General features: G+C 41.8%; 1 protein-coding gene across 7 annotated transcripts in view; it reads left to right on the top strand.

Annotated features, from left to right (window-relative positions):
* Positions 1 to 23,029, top strand: part of SLC41A2 (solute carrier family 41 member 2) — an 86,640-nt gene that overhangs the window by 57,776 nt on the left and 5,835 nt on the right. For all 7 annotated transcript variants that reach the window (XM_037160638.2, XM_037160640.2, XM_037160639.2 and 4 more), the window contains 2 exons: positions 1,500 to 1,631; positions 2,750 to 2,898. In XM_037160638.2, the coding sequence (XP_037016533.2) occupies positions 1,500 to 1,631; positions 2,750 to 2,898 (281 nt within the window). The remainder of the gene's footprint in view (positions 1 to 1,499; positions 1,632 to 2,749; positions 2,899 to 23,029) is intronic.

Below are 23,029 nucleotides of genomic sequence, written 5' to 3' on the forward strand. Positions count from 1 at the left end.
GGCAGCTAATTCTTTGGGTGGGGAGCTTCCTGTTCCCTGTAGGATGTTTAGCAACAGTTTATGCCTAGAAATAGGCAGACCTCTTCTTCTGTTAGGTCATTAGTGTGGAGGACTGAGCCAGTCTGGTCAGTACTTGAGTTTAGGGGATTTGTGTTATTTGTTTTGTTTTTGTGGGGTTGTGTGTGTGTGTGTGTGTGTGTGTGTGTGTGTGGTTATTAAAGGTACCTTTAGTGCATCACCGACTTCAAATTTCTTTACGGATGAGCTCTTGCCTGCTGCCTTATGCTTAGAGTGAAGCCTGGATTGCAATGCGCCTGCAGCACCGAATGGCTCAACCATTCGTTAGTGCCCCTCTTGTCACAGTAGGCTGCTGATTCTTGTCACTTGGCGCAAGGCATGGGATGGCGTTTGGGGTTCCCTTGCACTATGTTCAATCTCAGATGGCCCCTATGCCCCTGGTCCTCAGAGGCGAGGCTTTCTCAGCCTTTCTTCCCCTCCCACTATTGGCGGTCAAACTTGCCAGGTCGGGCGTGAGCAAGGTTTTTCTTCCACTCCTTTGGCAGCAGACAGCTTTGCTTCTACTTTTCCTGCAGTGGCAACTGATCTTTTTCTGGGACAGAAAAGGGCAGGCATGCTTCCTTCCCCACCCCAGGCAGCTTTTGCTTCATAGGACGGAGGGATTCGGAAATAAATGTGCTTTCTTGCCTGTGCGCCACCAAGGTTGGCTGTCTCGAGTCTTCTACCCGACCCTGTCTGCCTCGCGAGCTCTCTTCCAGCGGAGGCCTAGAGAAGTAGCTGGCCGGCGAATGTGGGCACCCGCATGTCTAGGACTCCCAGAATGCTGGCCCACACTCAGCATTTGAGAATTTGAAAATTTCAGTTGTTTTCTCCTGCTTTTATGACTGCTGCCTTTGCCTTCCATGTTCTGTCAAAGGAGAAAGAGTTAGGGTGTCCTGTCTCGCCTTAGGGGGTGGGACGTGGAGGTGAAGTTTACCACCCTTGGAATTAGTTTTACCTCTTGATATCAGTTCTTCTCAGAGTGTACGAGAGGTTAACCTAGATTAAAAGATGACTTTCTTGAGTTTGTTTTTTAGCACTGTTTACGAGTTCCTTTAGTAACCTGAGAAGAAACGTATCAGTCCTCGGCTATTTGAGTAAATCTAGCTTTCTTTCCCTCTCATTAAGATGATAAACATGATACATATTGTTACCTAGTTTTATATCTTGGTAATGATAGTCACTTTTTAAAAAATTACTTCTTTTGGTCTGCTGTCAGACCAGACAGAAAGTCAGGTTTGAAAAAGTAATGAAAGTGTTCTATAACAATGATTTTGTTTTGTGTCTTTGGAATATCCCCCTCAACTTAAATAAATCAGCATTTTGGAAGAACTTCTGGTTTTTATCGGCCCAGGATGCGTCATGAAGAGGCTTACGCTTAGGTGAATGGAGGCAGGTTGTTTAAGACACGAGGCCACCTACTGTGTTTTCCTGCGTTTCAGGCATCGGTGGTAATTTGGTGGCCATTCAGGCCAGCAGGATTTCTACCTACCTCCATTTACACAGCGTTCCAGGAGAACTGCCCGAGGAGCCCAAAGGCTGTTACTGCCCCTTTAGAACGTTTTTCGGTCCAGGTATGTGCCTGTTGATTTTTACGTACTTTATTTCAGGAACGGTTCCCTTCTGTGAGGATAAGCGGACAGCATTTGCTAAATGTACATTTTGTTTGTGAGTGTTACACAACTTTTTTTTATTTTTGAGCGCTAAATAGATTTTAAATAGAGTAGATTTTGTTCATTAAATCTCAGTGAGCAGAAGCCACTTGTATCGATGCTGCAGTTGCTGAGGAATCTTGTATAATTTTTCTCTTTTGTCCCTTTCTCTGAGATACCTCGTGTATGAGTCAGCAAAGAGAAACCTCGCGGACATGAGCAAACATTGCTAGACAGATGTCTTTCCTATGTGCATCCTTTTGGCCTTTCTAAATGTAGGCATTTATCTTAAACAAACAGGATGAGGGGTGATAACCTCAGTTACAAGGAATAGCACATTATTTATGTCCACTGGGCATGTGATTACCAAAAAACTAAAACAATTTATTTTATTTTGAGATTTTCTTTATTTATTTTTGGAGAGAGAGGGAGGGAGGGAGAAAGAGAGGCGGAGAAACATTCATCAGTTGCCTCTTGCACGCCCCCAACTGGGGACCTGACCTGCAACCCACGCGTGTGCCCTGGTTGGGAATTGAACCGGCAACCCTTTGGTTTGCAGGCCGGCACTCAATCCACTGACCAGCACCAGCCGAGGCAAAACAACAATTTTAAACCTCATAATTCTTATCATTTTTTTTCTAATGAAAATAAATTACTGACTTTTGAATGAAGATCAGTAATGCCCTACCTTGGGACATCCATGAAAGAACTCTAAAGGAAAAGTAAAATTAAAACATTTCAGCTCTTTGAGAACTTTTTACTTTTTCTGTTGTCTTTTTTCCATTTTTATGATAGATATTAAAGTCTGACCAACGTTCTTCATTACCAATTTCTATTGACCATCTTTTATCTAATTAACATATATAGTGAGAAAATTTCAAAGAGTTGAGTGAATTGCAAGCAGGCGAAGTTATTTTTAGGAATTGAATTTTATGTGATGCTCTGTGGTATAGTAACTAAAAATCCTCAAATTTTAATACCTGTGACCTATTATTAATCAAAATATGTTTTTTTAACAACGTTTACATCTTATGTTACAGGAGTAAATAATAAATCTGCTCAAGTTCTGCTGCTTTTAGTGATCCCTGGACATTTAATCTTCCTCTACACGATTCATTTGATGAAAAGTGGCCACACCTCTCTCACTGTGATCTTCGTGGTTGTGTACTTGTTCGCTGCTCTGTTACAGGTAAGAGCAGAAACCTCCCGTGAGCTCGTTAATGCTCAGACGGATGTCAAAGTACAGCTCTGTAAATGTGAAGGCACGTGAAATATTTTAACACTTTGAAAATCAACTTACTGCCTTTCTATTGATTCGATCTTCTTGAAACCAGTTACTCAGGACCTGTTCTGACCTGATCGGTAGAACCTTTGGATTTCCTGTGTCCTCGATTCCGTGTCTTCCTGCTTTTCATTCTCTCATTTTTGTCTGAACACGTCTTCGAATAGATTCCTGAGACAGAGGGCATCGCAGGAAATATTCCGAGCCTCTGCCTGTTGCAACATGCTTTTATTTTTACATGGGTATGTTGACCAGATGTAGAATTCTGTTTCTTTGAGAAGTTTGATGGTATTGCTTCCTCGCCTTTTAACTTTTCCCATCCCCACTGAGAACAACAGAGGCTGCTCTTGCTGCTGATTTCATTGTACAAAACTTCTATCTCCCTGGAAGCTTGCAAGACCTTCAGCTTTCCCCTACTGGTCTTAAATTTTATTTTGATGTGCCCTGGCTTGGGGGGTGGAGATATACGTGTGTTTAATTTAATTTAATTTTTTTGTTATGAAGGTGTTTAGTTTATTCTCCTCCTCAGTGTCACTGATGTTCTCATGCTCACATTTCCCAGAGTGCTCCTCATAGTAGTTAGTGTGCAATCCCCCTTAGAGGCCTGGGCGGGGAGGTTTGGGTATATTTTCATTGGTTTGGGGCATTGTTTGGGGATCTAAAAATGCATGTTCTTCAGTTGTAGGAAAATTTTTTGAATTACTTATTTGATGATTGTCTCTCTCTTTCTGGAATCTTACTTGGTTCCTAGAACTCTTACATGAAACTTCTGATTTTTTTTCTTATTCTCAGTTTCTTTATTTCTTTTCTTCTCTTTATGGGAGATTTTTGTGCCTTTCTGAATCTTTTCTCTGTTTTATTTTTTCCTTTTATTTATTTTTTAATATATTTTATTGATTATGCCATTGCAGTTGTTCTATTTCCCCCCTTTAGTTTATGACCACATGTCTCAAGTTCTTTAGATTCTATATTTCCCATACTATTCTTGCCCTCCCCCTGTCTGTTTTCTACCTATCATCACCAAGCTCTTATTATATGAAATGTTAAAGGGACTTACCTAAGAAAAAGAAGATAAAAAAGATGAACAGTGAAAGGACAGCAAACTCACAGTTATTAACAACCACACCTAAAACAAAAGCAAACTAAGAGGACAGCTAGATCAGGAGCAGAACCATAGAAATGAAGATCACATGGAGGGTTAACAACAGGGGAGTAGGAGGAGGAGAAGGGGGGAGAAGGTACAGAAAATAAGTAGCTTTTCTCTGTTTTATTACTGAAGTTTCTTGAGAGAGTAGAGTCAAATGCATATGTTTAACTTGCCATCTTTGGGGGACAGCAGTGCATGGTGATTCAGTTCCCTGTTTTGTTTAAAGCCTCTGCTAGTTCCCCTTTGTGTTAGAAATTCTTTGTGAAAAGACAAAAGCACAGAGTTTGGGTGACATAGCCTACAAGAGGCAAAAAGATGGAGCACGTTGACTTTTTTTTTTTTTTGCCAAAGTATCTAAATGGGGAAAAAAATGAGACTCTTCTAACTTTAGGTGCCTACTGGATTCCAACAAAGTGTTTAATGTAGTTGGTAGACAATGTAAACCATTTCTAAATGAAATTTTTAGTTCCCTATTTTGAGGTACTGATTGTTTCCCTCAGAAAATTGGATTACGAAGAACTCTACAGAATTCTAGCAGTACCAAGTTCCACGAGACACTCACTGAAAGTTTGGTTGTAGAAAACCATTGCTCCTGGCTATGTCTGTTTTTTTCACGTGGGAGAAAGAAAATGTTTCCTTTAACTAGTGGAGTGACAACAGATCGTCAGTAGGTAAAACTGAGAATTGTGAGTCTCGCGATTCTATCAAATATATAGAACATATGGTGTGTCAAGCATTGTGCCATCGTACAAAGGGAATAGGAGACATACTCCCTGCCCTTAGGACCTTCTCTTAGTGGTGGGAGATGAGAGGGAAGCGCAGGACACAGCTAGCCAGGAAAGACCCTAAGACTCACTCACCTTACAACGAGAAGTCTTCCTCCTCTCTCACTTCGGGATCAAACTTGGTGCCTGTGCCTGGCTTTCATTCTGTAAAAGTGCTTTTAAAAGGTTTTGTGTGTGTGTAGGGGGAGGCCAATTGGAGTGAAGAGTACGGCTGATGAGAAACTTGAATTAATATTGATAAATATGAAAACTACTTTAAAAAATAATGATTGAATGTATTGCTACTGTAGAAAAGAAAATTTTGTATATTATCATTGTAATAAAACATTACACTTTTATACATATGATGCAAAGTGGTGGGTATCCTAATCAGTGCTCTTAGAGATTCAAGATGCTGAAAGGTACTGGCACTTGCTTACACACAAATGGGAATTTTTCAAGAAATAGAAAGCTAGACATGGAATAGGAGGGAAGGAAGACACTCCCACCTCTGGAGGGAGAGAGATGGAGATCCAGACTCCCAGACTCCTTTAGGACACGTAATCTTCCCCCTTTACTTGATACTTTCTTTTTTTTTTTTTTAAGAAACACTTGATATTTTAAATTTTATGTAATTTTTTTCCTTTACCATTTAGTTCTCTTATACTCTCTCCTCCCAGCCATCACCACACTGATGTCCATGTCCGTGAGTGCTTTTTCCTTTTTCTTCAATCCTTAGGTCCCCCCACTTAGCCATCATCCTGCTGTCTATCTACAAGTCTGTCTCTGTTTTCCTTGTTAGTTCAGTTTGTTTGTTTTCCACATATGAATGAAATCATATAGTATTTGTCCTTCTCTGACTGGCTTATTTCACTTAGCATTATGTTCTCCAGGTCCATCCAAACTGTCGCAAAGGGTGAAATTTTTTTCTTTGGTTTTTTTTTATTTTTTTTTTTTTTTATGGCCAAGCAGTATTCCATTGTGTAAATGTCCCAGAGTTGTTTTATCCACTCATCTGCTGATGGACACCTGCGCTGCTTCCATATCTTGGCGATTGTAAATAACACCGCAACGAACACAGGGGTGCTTATGTTCTTCCAAATTAGTATTTTGGGTTTCTTTGGATATATTCCCAGGAGTGGGATAGCTGGGTTGAAAGGCACATCCATTTTTAATTTTTTAAGGTATCTCCATACTGTTTTCCACAGTGGCCACACCAAACCACAATCTTTTCAACAACACAAGAGGGTTCCCCTTTCTCCACATCCTCCCCAGCACTGGTTTGTTGATTTATTGATGGTGGCCATTCTGACAGGTGTGAGACGGTAGCTCATTGTGGTTTGAATGTGCATTTCCCTGATGTGTTCTGCATTGCACTTCAGTGGCGTAAGTCCACCCCACAGCGCAAATAGCATGGGGACCATGGAGCTGGGCCTGCTTCTCCGTGTCCAGCTGCAGCTCTGAACGGGCCAATAGGAGTGGTCCGGTCTGGGCCCGGTCTCTAGTCCTAGTCTAGTAGGATGTTGTGGGAACAGGGTCACATAGTAAAAATGGGGTTGCTGGAAACTACTCATAACAAAATAGTAATACTTACACTTTTTATTAATATAACTTAAAAAATAGATGGCTCCTCAGATATTATTACTAGGCAATATTTATTAAGTTTTATAGTTATGTGTAAATTGTTGTCATCTCATATTTTGCAACAGGTTTGTATTCTCAAGAAAAATTGTTCTTAGCAAATCCCAAGCCCACCTTAAATGAGCAAGTGAATGCCCTGCGTAATAAAATGGGGTACTGGTTACCATTGATTAATGAATTTTTAAGAAGTGTTTGTTTTAAAAATAGTAGTTCATGGTCGTTTTAGGACACGTGGTTTGTAACGTGAACATGGACACAGTATAAATAGTGCACATTAAGAGCAAACATCTCCCATTTCCCATCCAGTAGAACATGCATGGGGCAGAAATATGGTCTACATGCTTATTACTAAGAGAAGCATTGACAAAAGTGTAATTGAAAGATAAATTTTAAAAAAAGCATTGAGAACATCTTAGTGCTGAAGTCACAGTCACATGGTACAGTGTAATTATTTTGACTGTGGAAACATAAAAATAAATGTTTCTACAGAAGAAAAATATTTATAAGCCAGCCTATCTGTGATCACATACAAAGGACAAAGAAAAGAAGAGGGAAAAAGCAAGATCCCAAAACGCAGAAAAACGTTGGAGAAAGACCGGAGCTCGTTAGAGGGAGGCCCGAGCCTGCATTTCTGCTCTGTGACTTACTTAGTGTCCTCAGTTAAGTTTGGTTACCTCTCTGGCCTTCTTTCTCCCTATCTCCGGGCACTAAACCAGTGATTTTTGACTTGTGCGCTGCAAAGATTTTTAAAACATGGGATACCTGACTATTTAGTCAGGGGCCCTGGCATCTTTCCCTTGAATGGTCAAGTTAAAAAATGACAACAGCCAACATGGAAGCAGCTGTCCAGTGGGAGTGAGTCAAAATTATACCCACTTTTTCCGGTCAAATCAACACAAAATATAGTATGTTTTTTGGTGCGCCTTGGAATTTTCGTAATTAGTTTATGTGTGTCATGAGATGAGAAGGGTGGAGAATCGCTGGACTAAGCTAACATACGTATAGAAAGTACTTGGTAGAGTTCCCGGAACAGAATAAGTTTCTGATAATGGCAGGAGCTGCAGTTTATCCTCATTATTGTCATGCGCACTGTTATTTTCTTCCTCGCTACTGGAGCAGGTTACTCAGTGCCCCGAGGCTTTTCCCTCTCCTCACGGTTCGCCCCCCCTTTGGCCCCTCTTCTGTACCGTGGAACCCTGCTCTTCTTGCTCTTCCGACCAGGGGCCTAAGCTTCAGACCCCGCCCTTTCAGTGCTCACTCCCAAACTGGTATCTCCACGTAAATGTTGAAAAGACATCCCAAACTCAACGTGTTCAAAATGAAATTCCTTATTTCCCCCATCACCTGTCCCATATCAGTAGGGGTGGGGGACAAGAAGTCACAAGCAGGTACAGAGAAAATGGAAGCAGGGTCCATAAGCAAGGATCCCCTAACTCAGCTTTCAGCCGCTGACCCCATGGAGTCCTACTGGGAGGGGGAGCGACTTCCCCCATGGACTTGACATCCCACAGGTGCTGCTGCTCCCCACCCCTGGCAGTCCCGTCACCACTGTCTTGCTCCTGGGGAGTCCAGGAGTGGTAGGACTGGGAGACTCCTGGACTAGGAACAAGTATTTTGGGTTCTGATTCTGGTCACTCATAACTCTGACTTCAGCCAAGTCACAGCACTATTCTGTGGCTTAGTTTCCTCACTTGTATTATAAGGGTGAAGATACTGTCACTAAGGTAACCGTATCATCTTCATCCAAACCAGTACACTCTTTGAGAATGAAAGGGTTGGTGGTAATCAGAGTGGCGAGTACAAACCCAGGAGGTACAGTGCCTCCGGCTGTCATGCACACCCCCTCCTGCGTTCTCGAAGTATGATTCTTGTGAATTCCCACTCCCACAGTAAGTGTGATTGGTTACAAAGCGTTATTATACATAATTAGTAATATATGTTAATATTCACATAATCTGGTAACTAAAACAGTACATGACTGTTAAAATCTATAATTACTATTAAAGTGATATTAACTTCAATTGGCTTTTATGGTTAGCCAGAGAAACCAGGCAATATGTAAAACATTGTTTTCCTGAAAAATTACAATCCAAGTCTACATAGATAGTTTTGAATTGGTCTGTTTCCAAGTTTAGAAGCCATCTGTTTGTTTTTCCTGAAACAGACTCCTGCAGGTCCCCGGTATACCCTGTGACTCCAGTATCTCTGTATTTTACCCAAAAGTCTATAATAAAACTTGCTTTGCCATTATCTGTACAGTTACTTTTTGTGTTCAGTTGTGTTGCCTCTTGATCCATGACCTTGGAGAGGAGAAGAGAACTGGTTCCCTTATCCGTGAGCCTGTTTACCTCCTTATCACCTGAGTCGTTCCTTCTGAGAAATTTTCATCTCTGACAATTCTTTTCTTAAGGTTTGGTAATCTGAGCTACTTTCTCTATACATACCCATATATATTTCAAAAATTATAATAGCAACTACTTATATAGCACGTATTGTGAACCATGCATTGTTCTGGGCACTTTGCTCACTGGGTCCTCGTAACAACCCAGTGAGGGGAGTTATATGATTAAGTCCCCTTACAGATGAGGCAGGTGACGTGGAGGGAAGTGGTTTACCCAGATCCAGACAGCGACGGAGCCTGGCTCCAGTCTATGCTTCTCTGTTTACAAGAATACGCTGGGCACTTTGTGTTGCCCTTAGTGAAAGTCGTAGCTTTTTGGACAGCAGCTTCTGCAGGCTTACAGCTGTCTCTCGTCTCTGATGTCGCTGGCTGTTTTCACAGGGATTGCATAGGAACTGTGCATTGTGGGGTCGTGTAGGATCCAGGCAAGGACATAAAACAGTCCTGAGGTGCCGAGAGGAGGATACAGTGTGTGGAAGTTCAGCAGTGGGGGAGTATTTTTCTGTGCGGGGAGGGACGTTTCATAGTGGATAAAAATTTCGTGTTGTGGTATCCATAGAAACGTGCCATTTCAGCCAAAGGGAGTAGCAGTAAGTAAATGAGAAAGCTCAGGGTATTTATAGAAAATAGCGAGAATTTCTGGAGCATGGGGCTTATGAATAAAGTGATAGTAAATAAGATTAAAAACCACAGGCAAAATTGGGAAGGATCTTGAGGACCAGAATAAAGAGTTTAGCTTATTCTGTAGGATGAGAATTTTCAACCCTTTCTCCATTCCCACCAGGCCTGAGAGATGTGATACATTCCTCAGGGCACGTGGGACTGTATGTGAGAGCTCTCGTGGGTTGTTACGAGGATGAGTGAGATAATGCGTCTGATGTGCTATTATTGTTCCTTTATTTTACTGTCATCATTACAGTGGCTGTGGATTACGGGAGCAATGAGTTTCATGGTGTCAGGGAGAGAGTCAGGCCTTATGGAATCAAGTGTTAAGAATCCCAACCATGCTTCTAATACTCCATTCCTTGAAGCTGTTCTTCTAAATAAGGAAAAATGTAGTTCTGTGGAATCCCAGAATAACCAACCACGCAATAGCTGAGCAAGTCAGTTGTCTTAGCCTTGGGCGAGTGACGTAAGTCCTTGAGGTCTTCTTGTTCTTGCCTGTAAAATGAGGGTAAGGACTCCTTTTTGCACAGTAGTTATACATGTACACACCTGGCACATAGTCATGTGTGGCACACACACTAAATGGTGTGGTTATGTCTTTCATATTTCGATACTCAAATCCTATTTCCAGATGCCATCTCAAAGGACAGAGCCACCCAAACAGGGGATTTTAGCAGTTGGCGTGACCTCAGTCACACCCTTTTTCACTCCTCCGGACTTAAATCAGCCGGATTCCAGGACCTCTCCATTCTCTCTGTGTGATGAATCTACCTTGTCTCTTAATTGTCTCTCTTAGCTGGCATTGGGAGGAAAGTGTGCAGAGAATGATAAAGGGAAAGTGAGGGAAAGATGTACAGTTCCAATTTTTTTTTCAGTTTATAAAAATATCTACTTTGGGAGTTGATTAATAATGATCACGTTAAGGCAGGAAATTGAAATAGGTGGTTTTTTTAATTCCTTTTTAGCCATGTGATCACATTTTTGTGATACAATAGTGTGATTATGCTATTATGGCTTAGGTTATGTGGTCTTAAATTGAGTTTCTGAAATCCATATTTATGATTAATTCTCTAGAAAGATAGGCCTGGGCTCTAAGCCAGTTCTGTTTCAAAGATGAAAGGGCTGCCTGCCTCAGAGGCCAGCATCCTGGATCCCTGGGTAGCAAGTCATTGAGAAATGGAGCTTGTTTCAGTCTTGTCGAGTCTGAGTACGATGAAGGCAGGACCAGAGAAGCTGAGCCATCCTTTTCTAGTGCTCTGCCCAGGACATTGCTGCCTGCGCTCCAAACCCTGCTTGAGATTGCAGACATAACTTAGAGGAATGTTCACATCGTCTACAAAAAATCTTACAGCATAGCCATGTGAAAGCACTCACTGAAAAGCATAAAAACATTACGTTTTTCAGAATAAAATCTTCGTTGACTATGACCCTAGAATATAACCCCCAAAATAACGACCTCAATGATTTCTTAATTAAAAGCGTTTATTTAAAAAATATTTAGCACCATACTACTTTTTTATTTTAAAGCTAAATATTCATGTTAGTTCTGAATAACAAAGCTGATCTAAATTACTTTCGTGCCCTCTAAAAAAATGTATCACAGCAAGATGTTTTTGCATTCATTAAAAGAGATGTTTAATGATGTCTAAGGCTGATGAGACCTTAGTATCAGAAAGAAAAAGACAAAGTTGCATTTTTTGCTGTTGTAAGGGAGCTATGCTGGAATCAGGTGACATCTCTCCAAGCAGAGAAAACTACTCATCTGATACAGGGTTTTAGGCAAGTGTGGAGGTCAGGGATTGGCAGATGTTCAAACGCTTGAGCAGGTTGATGTCATCTACAGCCCTATGGTTCTTTGGGTGGGACTACTGTTGTTTGGTTGGTCCTCAGAAAGGTACATATGTATTGGGCTGGATTTATTCCTGATTGGTTACTTCAGAAGCAAAAGCTGCCATTGATTGGCTGGCTTCTAAAATGTGTTCTATAAGGTAGGCTGTTATTGGTTGAATGGATTTAAAGTTTTGGTGGCTTCTTGTTAACATGGCTATGAATAGTCTTTTCCTAGGTAGGAGTGTGAGAACTTTTTACATCCTCTGTTTCAGCTTTTGCTCTTTGCTCAGTCAGACAGACCTGCAGGAGGACATCACTGAGGATTGTCCAGACCTTCACTTCTGGTGTTGATTTTTCTCAAAAGTGGGTTCATTTGTGAAAATCTGATTTCAATTAGAGTCAGTCGGCATAACTTTATATATTTTGTCTTTGAATGGTGTATTGAAACATCTGCCAGGACAGCGGCTTTGTCGAAGCATTTGAGACACAATAAACACTAAATGACTGTGAGACAAACAAAACTAGAAGTTATTATAAGAAGGGACTAGAATAGAAGGGGGGGACCCCAAAAAATCCTGGAATCTATTTATTTAAAAAGCATATTTATTATTACATGTTTAAACTTTAGTCACTTCTAAAATACTCTTCATTTGATACAATATACCTATTGAGATGTTTTTCCTCTGCCCAAAACAGTTTTTGAACTCGCGTTGATTTTTATGCCTTTTATATTTCTGCTGGTTTTTGTTCTACCTCTTTCATGATGGCAAAACATGTCCCTTTGAGGACTTTTTCCATCCAGGGAAACAAAAAAAAAAAGTCACTCGAGGCAAGTTTGGGTGAAAAGGGAAGATGGAGCATGGGGGTCACACAGTTTTTTATCAAAAACTGCTGACCACTCAGCACATTGTGGGGAGGTGTGCTTATAAATCACCCATCATGAAATGGGCGAAAGTGCTGAAAAAGTCTTAAAAACAAAATTCACTGAAGCCAAACACAGCATCTCACAACAACGCTGTGCATCAGCGTTGCACTGTGCATCAGCTGGTGCACTGATACAGGTGGGTTCCTAGAACACTCACCCGGTGGGGGAAGCCTGTACCATCAGGGGCCCACCCTTCAGAAGATAATTCCAGGTGTTTGGGCGGGGGGTCCCTTCTCGAATACTTCACTACCATAACCATAACCTAAGATTTTTCAAGTGTGACCAAGAAAACAAACCCCAGAGATTTCCTAGATAGGCAAGCTGCCTTTTCTTTTAGCTCGGATATAGATTGCTTTGTTTCACCTGTAATGTTCATTCAGTTGTAACATGAGGTGTCGGCAATGGTTTTGGTTGGCTGAAAGAAAGCCTAAAACCATTCTAGTGTCTGTAACCAGAACTATTATTTTGATGGTCTTGGATGGAAGCTGTCTACTTTGTGTGGTCGTCTCTTTGTTCGGAGAATCTTGGATTAATAGTCAACTCCTGCGTTTTTGGAGGTGCTCTGGAGAACCTCGGTTTAGGTTCTCTAATGGTGTCACTTTCCAGCTCTGCCGAGGTCCCCTCCGTTTTTCTCCAGAGGATAGCAGAGGACATCGCTAGTTCAGGCTCAGTCGAGGATTAGGTTTTTTCATCTTGATAGGATCAACAACCAGCCCCTGCCTGGCACAGTAAACGTCTATAAAATAAATATTTAGCTTTATACCAATTCTTGGATTATTTTAGGTATTTCAGTTGTTTCTTGATTTAGATTCTGCTCTCACTGAAAGCAATAACAATGTCTTATTCTTCCCTCAGTGCTCCAGAAAGCTTATCATAGCAATGTCTATGTTAGGCATAAATAAATATTTGTTAAATTGGATTCAAGATATATCGAGTGTACTTTGGGTGATAAGGCAAGTACTTAAGGTTTGTCATCTAAAGACATAATAGGTATGCGGGAGAGGTGAAACATACACAGAAAACAATTTGAAGATGGTGCTTTTTAAAAAAAAGTATTATATGCCCTGATTCATGTGGCTCGGTTGGGTGTTGTCCCACAAAGTGAAAGGTTGCTGGTTCGATTCCTGGTCAGGGCCTGCGCCTGAATTATGGGTTCAGTCCCTGGGGTTGGGGCACCTGTGGGAGGGAACCAGTTAGTGTTTCTCTTTCACATGGATGTTTCTCTCCCTTCCTTTTTTCTCTCTCTAAAAATAAATAAATAAAATCTTTATTTAAAAAGTATTGCATGCTTAATAAGTACAAATAAAGTATTCTGTAAATGACTACTTAAGTGTTACAATAATGTAGATATTTTAACATCTTGGACGCTTACACAGAATGCTAAATTTAAAAGTTATTTTGGAAAGTAAATGAAGTGTCACAATGAAATTCCATATAGCAAGGATCCTGAACGGTCTACGACTTAATGCAACCATATATTCACAATATTGGGAAACTCACAAATACAAGGCAAAGCACAGAAAGAGCCCATAATCTGCATGATTACATTTATATTAAGTACAGACATTGCTATGAACAGTTTAGGTGAATGAATAAACAAAATTTGATAACCGACTTCAGCCAGAATAGAAACAAGGCCAAGTAGGAAACAGTAGCTGTGCCTTTTCCTTCAAAACCCGTTTGGCGGCGGCTCAGGCTCATTGTCCCCCAGCCCCGGACTTTGACAAGCTGCTGTTGGCGGATGCCTCACTTAGAAGGAGAATATCAGCTAGTAGTTTTTATTTTGTTTACATTATTTAATCCTTTTAGCAGTCCTCTGAGATATATATAGCCTTCCCTACTTTCCAAGTGACAGATATGAGAAACTGAAAGCTTAAAAAAGGTCCCTAAAGTAACGGTAGTTAAGTGGCAGATAGAACTTGAACTTCGATTTGTGTTGCTGCAGAGCTTCTGTTCTGTTCTATCACAGGAGAAGTACAAGGAGTAAGAGCTTAACCTGGTGATTTCATTACTGGTTAGTGGAGGCTGGCGGAAAGGGGCCCTACCCTCTGGGGCAGGGGTCAGCATTTCCTGCAAAGGGCCAGACGCTCCACATTTTAGCCTTCCCAGGCCACGTGGTCCCTGCCACAAGTACACAGCTCCGCCATGACAGTGCAAAAGCAGCTGTAAGCAGTTTATAAATAAATGAGCGTGGCTATGTCCCCACAAAACTTTACCTACAGACACAGAAAATTTAATTTCATGCAATGTTCCTGTTGACTCCCCACCCACCCCACCCCCCAACCATTTAAAAATGTCAAAACCACCCTGGCTGGCGCGGCTCACTGGATTGAGCACGGGCCTGCAAACCGAAGGGTCACCAGTTCGATTCCCCATCAGGGCACACACCTGGGCTGTGGGCCGGGTCCCCAATTGGGGGTGTGCAAAGGACAACCCCACATTGATGTTTCTCTCCCTCTCTTTCTCTTTCCCTTCCCCTGTCTCTAAAAAATAAATAAATAAAATATTAAAACAATAAAAATGTAAAAACCGTTCCTAGCTTATGGGCCACACAGTCAGAGAGCCGGACTTGGCCCGTGGGCCGTAGTCCGTTGACCGTTGCTGTAAGCTGTGGCCGGGGAGGAAGCTCCGCTCCGGAGTCCTTACAGGTTTTCAGGAGCTCCCTCTCTAAACAGGGCGTGTAAATGTGAGCTTACACCTAGAAATGTGAAGCACAGTTTGATGAGTTCTGACATGTGCGTACGCCCACGTCTCAACCACCTCGGTGAACATGTACGACGTCACCTTCACCCCTAAGAAGCTCCCTCCTGCCTCCCTGCAGTCAGTTCCACTGACCCGCTCTCTTTCCTTACAAATCACGTTTCCCTTTTCCACAGCTGCCTGTAAGGGAATCTAAATGCGGACCCTTTGTTGTCGTCTCGTTTTACTCAGCATCTTTTGAAATTCACCCATATCGTTACGTGTATTAGCAATTTGTTCCACTTTTGCTGCTTAGTATTCCGTTGTGTGAATGTGCCCCAGCACCTGCTGATCGGCCCGTGGTCTGTGCCCACTGTGATGAATGACGCTGCTGTTAACGCTCATGTGCGGCTCTTTGTGTGGACGTGTTTTCATTTCTCGTTGGTAAAGACCCAGGAGTAGAATGGCTGGGTCTTAGGAAAAATGCAAGTTTAAGGCTACAAGAAATTGCCAAGCTGTTTTCCAGAGTGTCGATAATGTTCTGCATTTTCATTAGTTTGAGAGTTTCAGTCACTCCCCGTCCTCCCAGTCACGTAGGATGGTCAGTCCTTCCGTTGGCTGGTCCGGTGGGTGTGAAGGTGGTGGCCCCCGCTGGTGACAGTGTGCACTTACCTGGTGACCCATGGTCCTGAATATCTTTCTATGGGTTCATGGATTCATGTTTTCTTTTCTGAGGTTCCAATGCTAAGTCCATTTTTTAAACATTTGATTGACTTATTGAATTATAAGCATTCTTTACAATTTCTGGATGCAACTCTTTTTGTCAGATGTACGTATCAGAAATGTTTTCTCCCAGTCTGTGCATTGCCTTTTGTTTTCTTAACCATGTACTTTGACAGCAGGAGTTTCCATTTTAACAAAGTTCAGTTCATCAATTTTTTAAAAAATTATGGTTAGTGCTTTTTGTGCCCTAAGAAACATTAGTTTGTACCTAGGTTGTGAGGTATATATTTTATCTATATTTTCTTTTATTTTTGTAGGTTTATCTTTTACTGGGATCTCCAACCCACTTTCAGTTGGTGTTTAGTATCTGGCACAAGCTATGGATTGAGGTTTCTACCCCTTGTTCCAGCACCATGTATTGGGAAAACTGTTCTTTCCCCTACTGAATGATGTTAGTTTCTTTTGAGCCTTAATATTAGTCTCAAGAGCAAATCACGTACCCTTCCTTTAAACTGCAAAGTTTCTTTATGTAGGTCTGAGTTCACTTACACGAACATTGTATGTTTACAGGTATAGATATGCGGAATATCTCAATCTCGTGTAGATGTGTTTCTGCCCGTGATTCCTGCCAAATGAACATTCCACATTTTTATTCTCTGAACGTAGAGTTCTGAGTGTGCTGAGCATTTGGACAGCGGTAGTAATTATGTTTATGGACCCTTATGTGACACATGTGGAAGTCCACGCTGATTATGTCGGGGCTTTCACACTTGTCACTTCTCATGGCCACCCTTTTCCAGTATGTTAATTAGGTTAATTAAACACCTTCCTTTTTGTACGTCCAAGTCTATTAATTCTCTGCTTTCCTCCATATTCTGTCTGTAACCATGGACTTTAGACCCTTCTAAGTCAAGAAAGCATCTATTTTCTAGGTTTCAAATCTCTCCGTTACTTTTTCCTGCTCCTCCCTTCTCCCACCCTCCCATTAATATTTACTGTCTTCTTTTCAGGGTTTCATTATATTTCTTTATGTCAAAGAAGTTCGCAGCTGCACTTCTGACTTTTCATGTGACAGATATTTTAAAGTTTTTCAGGTAGTTTTATTTTCTATCAGTGTTTACAACAATGACGTACACAAAAAATAAAGAATAATGTTACCATGAAGGCCAGCGCTACACTCATCGGTCAGCGTAAGAAATACAGGCCCGCCAGGACCTGTAGCTTTGAAAGCCACCTCTGTGCCCCTCCCTTGGCCACCCAGAGCAAAGAAAGGCGGATGGGTGGTTTTTGTTGATCCCGAATTGTTTGGCTGACAGGTCTTTGCTTCTCCTTATGATTTTACTGCATATATTTGAATACTCACATTATGTTTTTTAGTTCTTCATGGACTTGAAACTTATAAAAATGGAATCATAGTAAATGTGGGTTCAAGTGACTTTCTTATCTTGTTTCATGTTATATTTGAGATTAATTCTTTTATAAAATTTTTAATTTTTTATTTATAGTTTGCATTCAATATTATTCTGTAGTAGGTTCAAATGTAAGCAAAGTGGTTAGAAAGTCATGTACTTTACAGATTTGTTCTTATGTGTAGCTGTTCATCTATTTTTGTGATATAATATTCTATTGTAGGAATACTCTATAATTAATTTATCCATCCTTCTTTTAATGGACTTTTAGGTTTATAGTATTTTGCTATTAAAATCAAGGCTATGAATATTACTGTATATGTCTCCTCAAACATATTCTGAGAGTTTCTTTTGGACAGAATGTCTTAACTATTTTTGTGCCATGGACTCCTTGGGAAGTTCAGTGAATATTGTGGGCTCCTTCTCAACAAAAGGTTCCTTCATGCCTCACCTTCTGCCACCTGTCACCTCACACTGCAGTTCAGGTCAAAGAAAAGATACTTGTGTCTGAATATCAGGAGTGGATTGGCTTCCTGTTGACTAATAATCCTAAATTCTCTTTAGCAGACATTTAAATATTAAATTTTAACGTGTAAAGTTCCCAGTCTGGAAAAGGGATTCAGGAAGCCTATCTTTATAGGGGAAATGAATTCAGCCTTTGTAAGATAGGAATTAGGAAGGACTGTACTAATTAGCTTTTGCTGGTGTTTATTTGTGTCATATCTGGGAGCATTCCTCTCCCGAAGAAGTCATCTTCCTGCACAAAGCACACAAGGCTGACGCTGGCAGTTGGCGCGGCAGGGATGCTCCCACATGGGAATGTTGATTCTAGCTCAGGAAAGGAGCTGGCCAAGAGAACCACTATCGTCCAAAGCAAATATACACACTCTTGTGCTTTATGTATTTATTTAAATTCCAAGTAATACATCTAGAACGTGCATAATTAGCTGGGGCACAAAGTTGCCTTTCCAGAAGGTATGTTTACCTTTAAAAAGTTATGCATGTTTCACAGAACACAAACAGATGATGTGAAAATACAGTTTACCCTGTTTGATTTTCTTGATGTGTTTTCACCCTGAAAAGCATGCCTTTCTGAAATTATCACTTAGTTTTAAAAGAAAACATGTCTCATTAAGAAGTATCTGATACTTAATACGAGTTTAATAATTCGTCATACATAGTGTTCCAAGGAGACACTGCTATTCTTGTTTAACTTGCAGAAACAATTGATTTAAACCAGCTTGGACTTTAGGTCACCACAATAGCTTCAAAAAGAAATCACATGCTATGTGAACTCGGATAAACCCTATTGCTGGAGTAAGAATGTGGAAAGAGTTGGGGAAGACACAGAGTTAACTCAGCAATCGCTAGGTAGTTGGTGACACCAAATTTCTAATCTTTGTACTTTAGAACTAGAACAAACTGTGAAGACGTAAATCCATCCATTTTACAGAGGCCCCGAGTAAGGCTCAGAATGGAGAGAAGTCCTCTGTCTATTCCAACAACCTTTTAAGTAAAGGTCATAAATTCTTAGCCTAATGCTCAATGAACAGTGATGATGGCCCAGATTTATGAAGAACTTGCTCTGTAGCAGACATTTGCTTAACCCTTTCCATATGTTATCTCATTTTATTTCTGCAGCCAGCCCAGGAGGGAGGAAATGGTAATCTCATTTCAGGGATGAGGAAATTAAGATTTAGAGGTTTTTTTTTTTTCTTCACTTGTTGACAGCAACACAGTTATTCAGAGATAGAGCCCCGTCAACAATAAACATTTGTTTAGGATTTATCATATGGAAGTGTTTTGTTAGAAACCAAGGAAGCAAACAGTGAGAAGGCATAGTCCCCAGCCCCATGATTTACATGTTAGATCCCCAGAACCTAATATGTAAGATGCATGTTTTAGATCAGTAGCTTTCAAACATTTTTTAAAGATTTTATTTATCTTGAGAGGGGAAGGGAAGGAGAGAAGGAGAGAAATATCAATGTATGGTTGCCTCTTGTGGGTTCCCTGCTGGGCACTGGCCTGCAACCCAGGCATGTGCTCTGACTGGGAATCGAACCATGATCCTTTGGTTCGCAGGCCTGCACTCAATCCTCTGGGCTACCCCAGCCAGTGTGCTTTCAAACATCTTTGACCACAACCCTCAGTAAGAAATATGTTTATGTTGAAAACAAAGCATGCGCATTTATATATTTTCTTTATGTATAAATATTTGGTCTGTCTGGAAAAAGTCCAGCTATTATTAATATAACGAGAACAGTCTGCACAACATCGATGTAACTGGGCAGCCAAGGAGCGTGGACTGGAATGCACATGCGTGAACAATGATGACTTCACTGTACTAGTCAGTGGGGGCAGTAGAGGCCATTGAGTGAGCACATGTCCTGTGTGGCTGCCACATTCAAAATGACTGAGCAAGTGGAGCAAGAAACCTGCATCAAATTTTGCATTAAGCTTGAACATTCCTCCACAGAAACTATTCAGATGATTGAGATGGCCACAGCTGCGGGCAACTGGTGATCAGTGGTGGCATTAGATTCTCATAGGAGTGTGAACCCTACTGTGAACTGTGCAGGCGAAGGATCTGGGCGGAATGATCCTTATGAGAATCTAATGCCTGATGGCAGAGGTAGAGGTGATGCCAGCGCTGGGGAGCAGCTGCAAATACAGATTATCATTAGCAGAGAGGTTTGAGTGCACAAAAACCAAAATAAATCAATTACTTGTAGACTCATACCGAAACCCTATCAGTGAGTGGCAAGTGACAATTAAGCTGCATTTGGTGGCAGGCTTTATAGAGGCAAGCGAGTTGATGTACTTCAATTGTACAGCCACTTCCAGTGGCAGACCTTAAGTCAGAGTGAGACACTTTTATTTTAGTCTGCAGGTGGCCCAGAATTATTTTATTTACCACTTCTGTCCACGCCTCCTGCTTGCACTGTGCACTTGTCTCAGTCGCAGTGTTGGTAAGCTCACAAGCCAACCCTACCCAAAATGAGTAAATAACAAACATCGCTGGAGAGCTTCTTGGAAAAGGGGGGAAGACCCAGGGATAGACAGCAGAGGACTCTAAGACTGCCAACAAACAGAAAGCGGCCTTTAAGAGAGAATACCAAGAGAATATCCTGAGATTGCCACAGAAGCACTGAAAAGCCTGCTTCCATTATCAACATCCTGTCTTTGGGAAGCAGGGGTTTCTGCAGTGACTGCAACCAAAACGAGCTTGCGGAGTAGACTGGGCAGAAGCAACACACTTCGGGTGTCACTGTCTCCCATTACTGCCCCATGGGGCTCTCTAGTTGCAGGAAGACAAGCTCAGGGCTCCCACTGACTGCATTATGGTGAGTTGTATGATTATGACATTGTTTATTAGAATACAATAATAATAGAAATAAGCGCACAATTAATGTAATGTGCTTGAATCACCCCAAAGCCATGCCCCCTCCCTGGTCCGTGGGAAAATTCTTTTTCATGAAACCGCACCCTGGAGCCAAAAAGGTCAGGGACCACTGCATGAAATGATTTCAGCACCCACTTAGGGGTCACATACTGAAAAAGATAATGTATGTATGTTTTTTGAAAAGGTCCTTTATGTGCATGTGTATAAAACACTACAGGCTAAGATCCTCCAGAGCTCCTTCAGCTGCTTCTTCTATTTCCTGTCTCCATATATTAACTTGGGCCGCTCCTTCTGCTTTATCCACTCAAAAGTTAGTGATGGGCTCTCTGCAGTGGTAGGTGAGGATTTTGCTGTCTTAACCCCATACGTTAGTGCCCCAACTTTCATCCTTCTAATGTAGTAAAGTTTGGTTTTTATTTGATAAGTAAGCAGTGTTTATAATCTGAGACTGTAAATATCATTCATCACAGAGGCACATGGTGTATTACAATTTCTTTGATCTGTTTTTAGTTCTTTTTGGAGATAACCACCCCGTCTTTTTCGCTTGCACAGTTTTCTGTAGACCAGTGCTTCCTTTTCCCCATGTGCTCCATCACAGCTACCACGTGCCCGTAATTAGTGTTTGCTCCTAATTATAATTATAATGACTCTTTTCTATGAGATAGTGTGCTCATAAGTTGCTCGTAAGTTGTCCTTCCCCCGGAGGTCTCATTTCCAGAACGCTCCATCCGCGTGCTCGGCCTGGCTCGGGCCCTGGCCCACCTCGCACTCCTGGGCTTCCCTCCCTGCTCTCCGGCGGCCTCTTCTCTTTCCTGGGTCCCAGTTCTTTCTCTTTCTTGCTTCTTCCCCTCATTTTGCATCAACACACGTTCAAGAAAGTTCCACAGGAGAACGTGGAGAAAACTTCCTGAGTGCATGCATGTCTTAAAACGCTCTGGATTTACTTACCTTCACCCCTTGGTCGATAAATTGGGCACAGACTTGGAGATTGAAAACCCATTTCTGTCAGGATTTTGAGGCATTGCTCCCTTTGATTCTTGTTTCTTCATATGCGACCTGCTCTATTTTTTTTTTGAATCATGGCAAATATTTGTGTCCTTTCTATATATCCAGCACTATTCTAAGCGTTCTGCACCATTTAATCCTCATGTCACCATCTCTATGACATAGGGATTACTGTCTCTCACAGGGAGGACACGGGAGCATGGAGAGGTCAAGTAGCTTGCAAGCGAGTTCGGATTCTTGACAGGGCACGTTAGTACTGGTGGGCGCGGGGTCAGCTGTGTCACCAGAGCCCTCCAAATGCAGACTCATCTCCTCCATCAGCAATGCCAACTTCTAGTTAACCCTCACTCTCAGCCAGTACCTCCTACTTCCTGGTGTCCTTGAGCCCTGAGTCCCATTTGGTGTCTCCAGAAAACACCACTTTCTTTTCTTACCTGGGGAGGAGAGTAGCAAGAATGATGTTAGTAGCAAGAGCTAAGTTAGCCAGTTTTCTGTCAATAGACACTTTAGTTCGTTTTCCATTTTCGATCTTCGCAACAAGGGTGCCATGAACACCCTTGCACATTTCTCGTGGTATTCATGTATGCACCGTTTCCACGGTTACGCCAAGGTGCTGGGCCTTCCCGTCCTCAGGCAGCCACCGGGGACCTGGTGTCCGCAGAGCTCCCGGCCAGCCTCCTTCAGCGGTGGATGGTTTTATCACTTACCCGTCGTCTTGCAGAAGGAAAAAAATATTATTGTTTCCAGGTGGAATTAGTGAATCAAGGAGATGCACATCTTCATATTTAATAGATATTGCCACATTGCTCTCCAGAGTTGGGCCAGTTTACGCTCCCATTACCCATGTAGAGTTCTTTTTTCTTCTTTTTTAATCGAAACAATGTACTGTACCAATGGGCAGGAACGTGGGCTTTAGTGTTAGATTTACGCGAGTTTGACCTGGCTCCACCTATGAGCCGCGCGATCTTGGGCAGGCTTCTTACCCTCTACATGTGCCTTCGTCTCCTTATATGTCAGGAAGGATAGTAAGTCCTGTAAGTAAGGCTGTCTTTTCTCTCCTGGGGAAAAGAGTTGCAGGAATGATGGGATAACACAGACATTTGCTCAGTCCATACACAGACATTTAAATAATCCTTAAGTAGGCCTCAGTGTCACTGGGTACTTACAAGTCTGAACGCAGGTTACCTCAGCTCTCTGAGTCACGCATCCCAGTGAACACGAGGGATAATAATAGCACCTGTCTCATGAGAATCTTGCGGGGATTAAATAATAGACTAAATAAACAGCAAGTAAGCAAGTGGGTAGAGGTGTGTTCCAATAAAAGTTTATTTATGAGCCCTGACTGGTGTAGCTCAGCGGCTTGAACACCGGCTGTGAACCAAAGGGTCACCGGTTTAATTCCCAGTCAGGGCACATGCCTGGGTTGCAGGCCAGGTCCCTGGTGG

This window comes from Artibeus jamaicensis, unplaced genomic scaffold (assembly GCF_021234435.1).
Source record: "Artibeus jamaicensis isolate MK-2021 breed Jamaican fruit bat unplaced genomic scaffold, CSHL_Jam_final contig_233, whole genome shotgun sequence".
Lineage (NCBI taxonomy): Eukaryota > Metazoa > Chordata > Mammalia > Chiroptera > Phyllostomidae > Artibeus > Artibeus jamaicensis.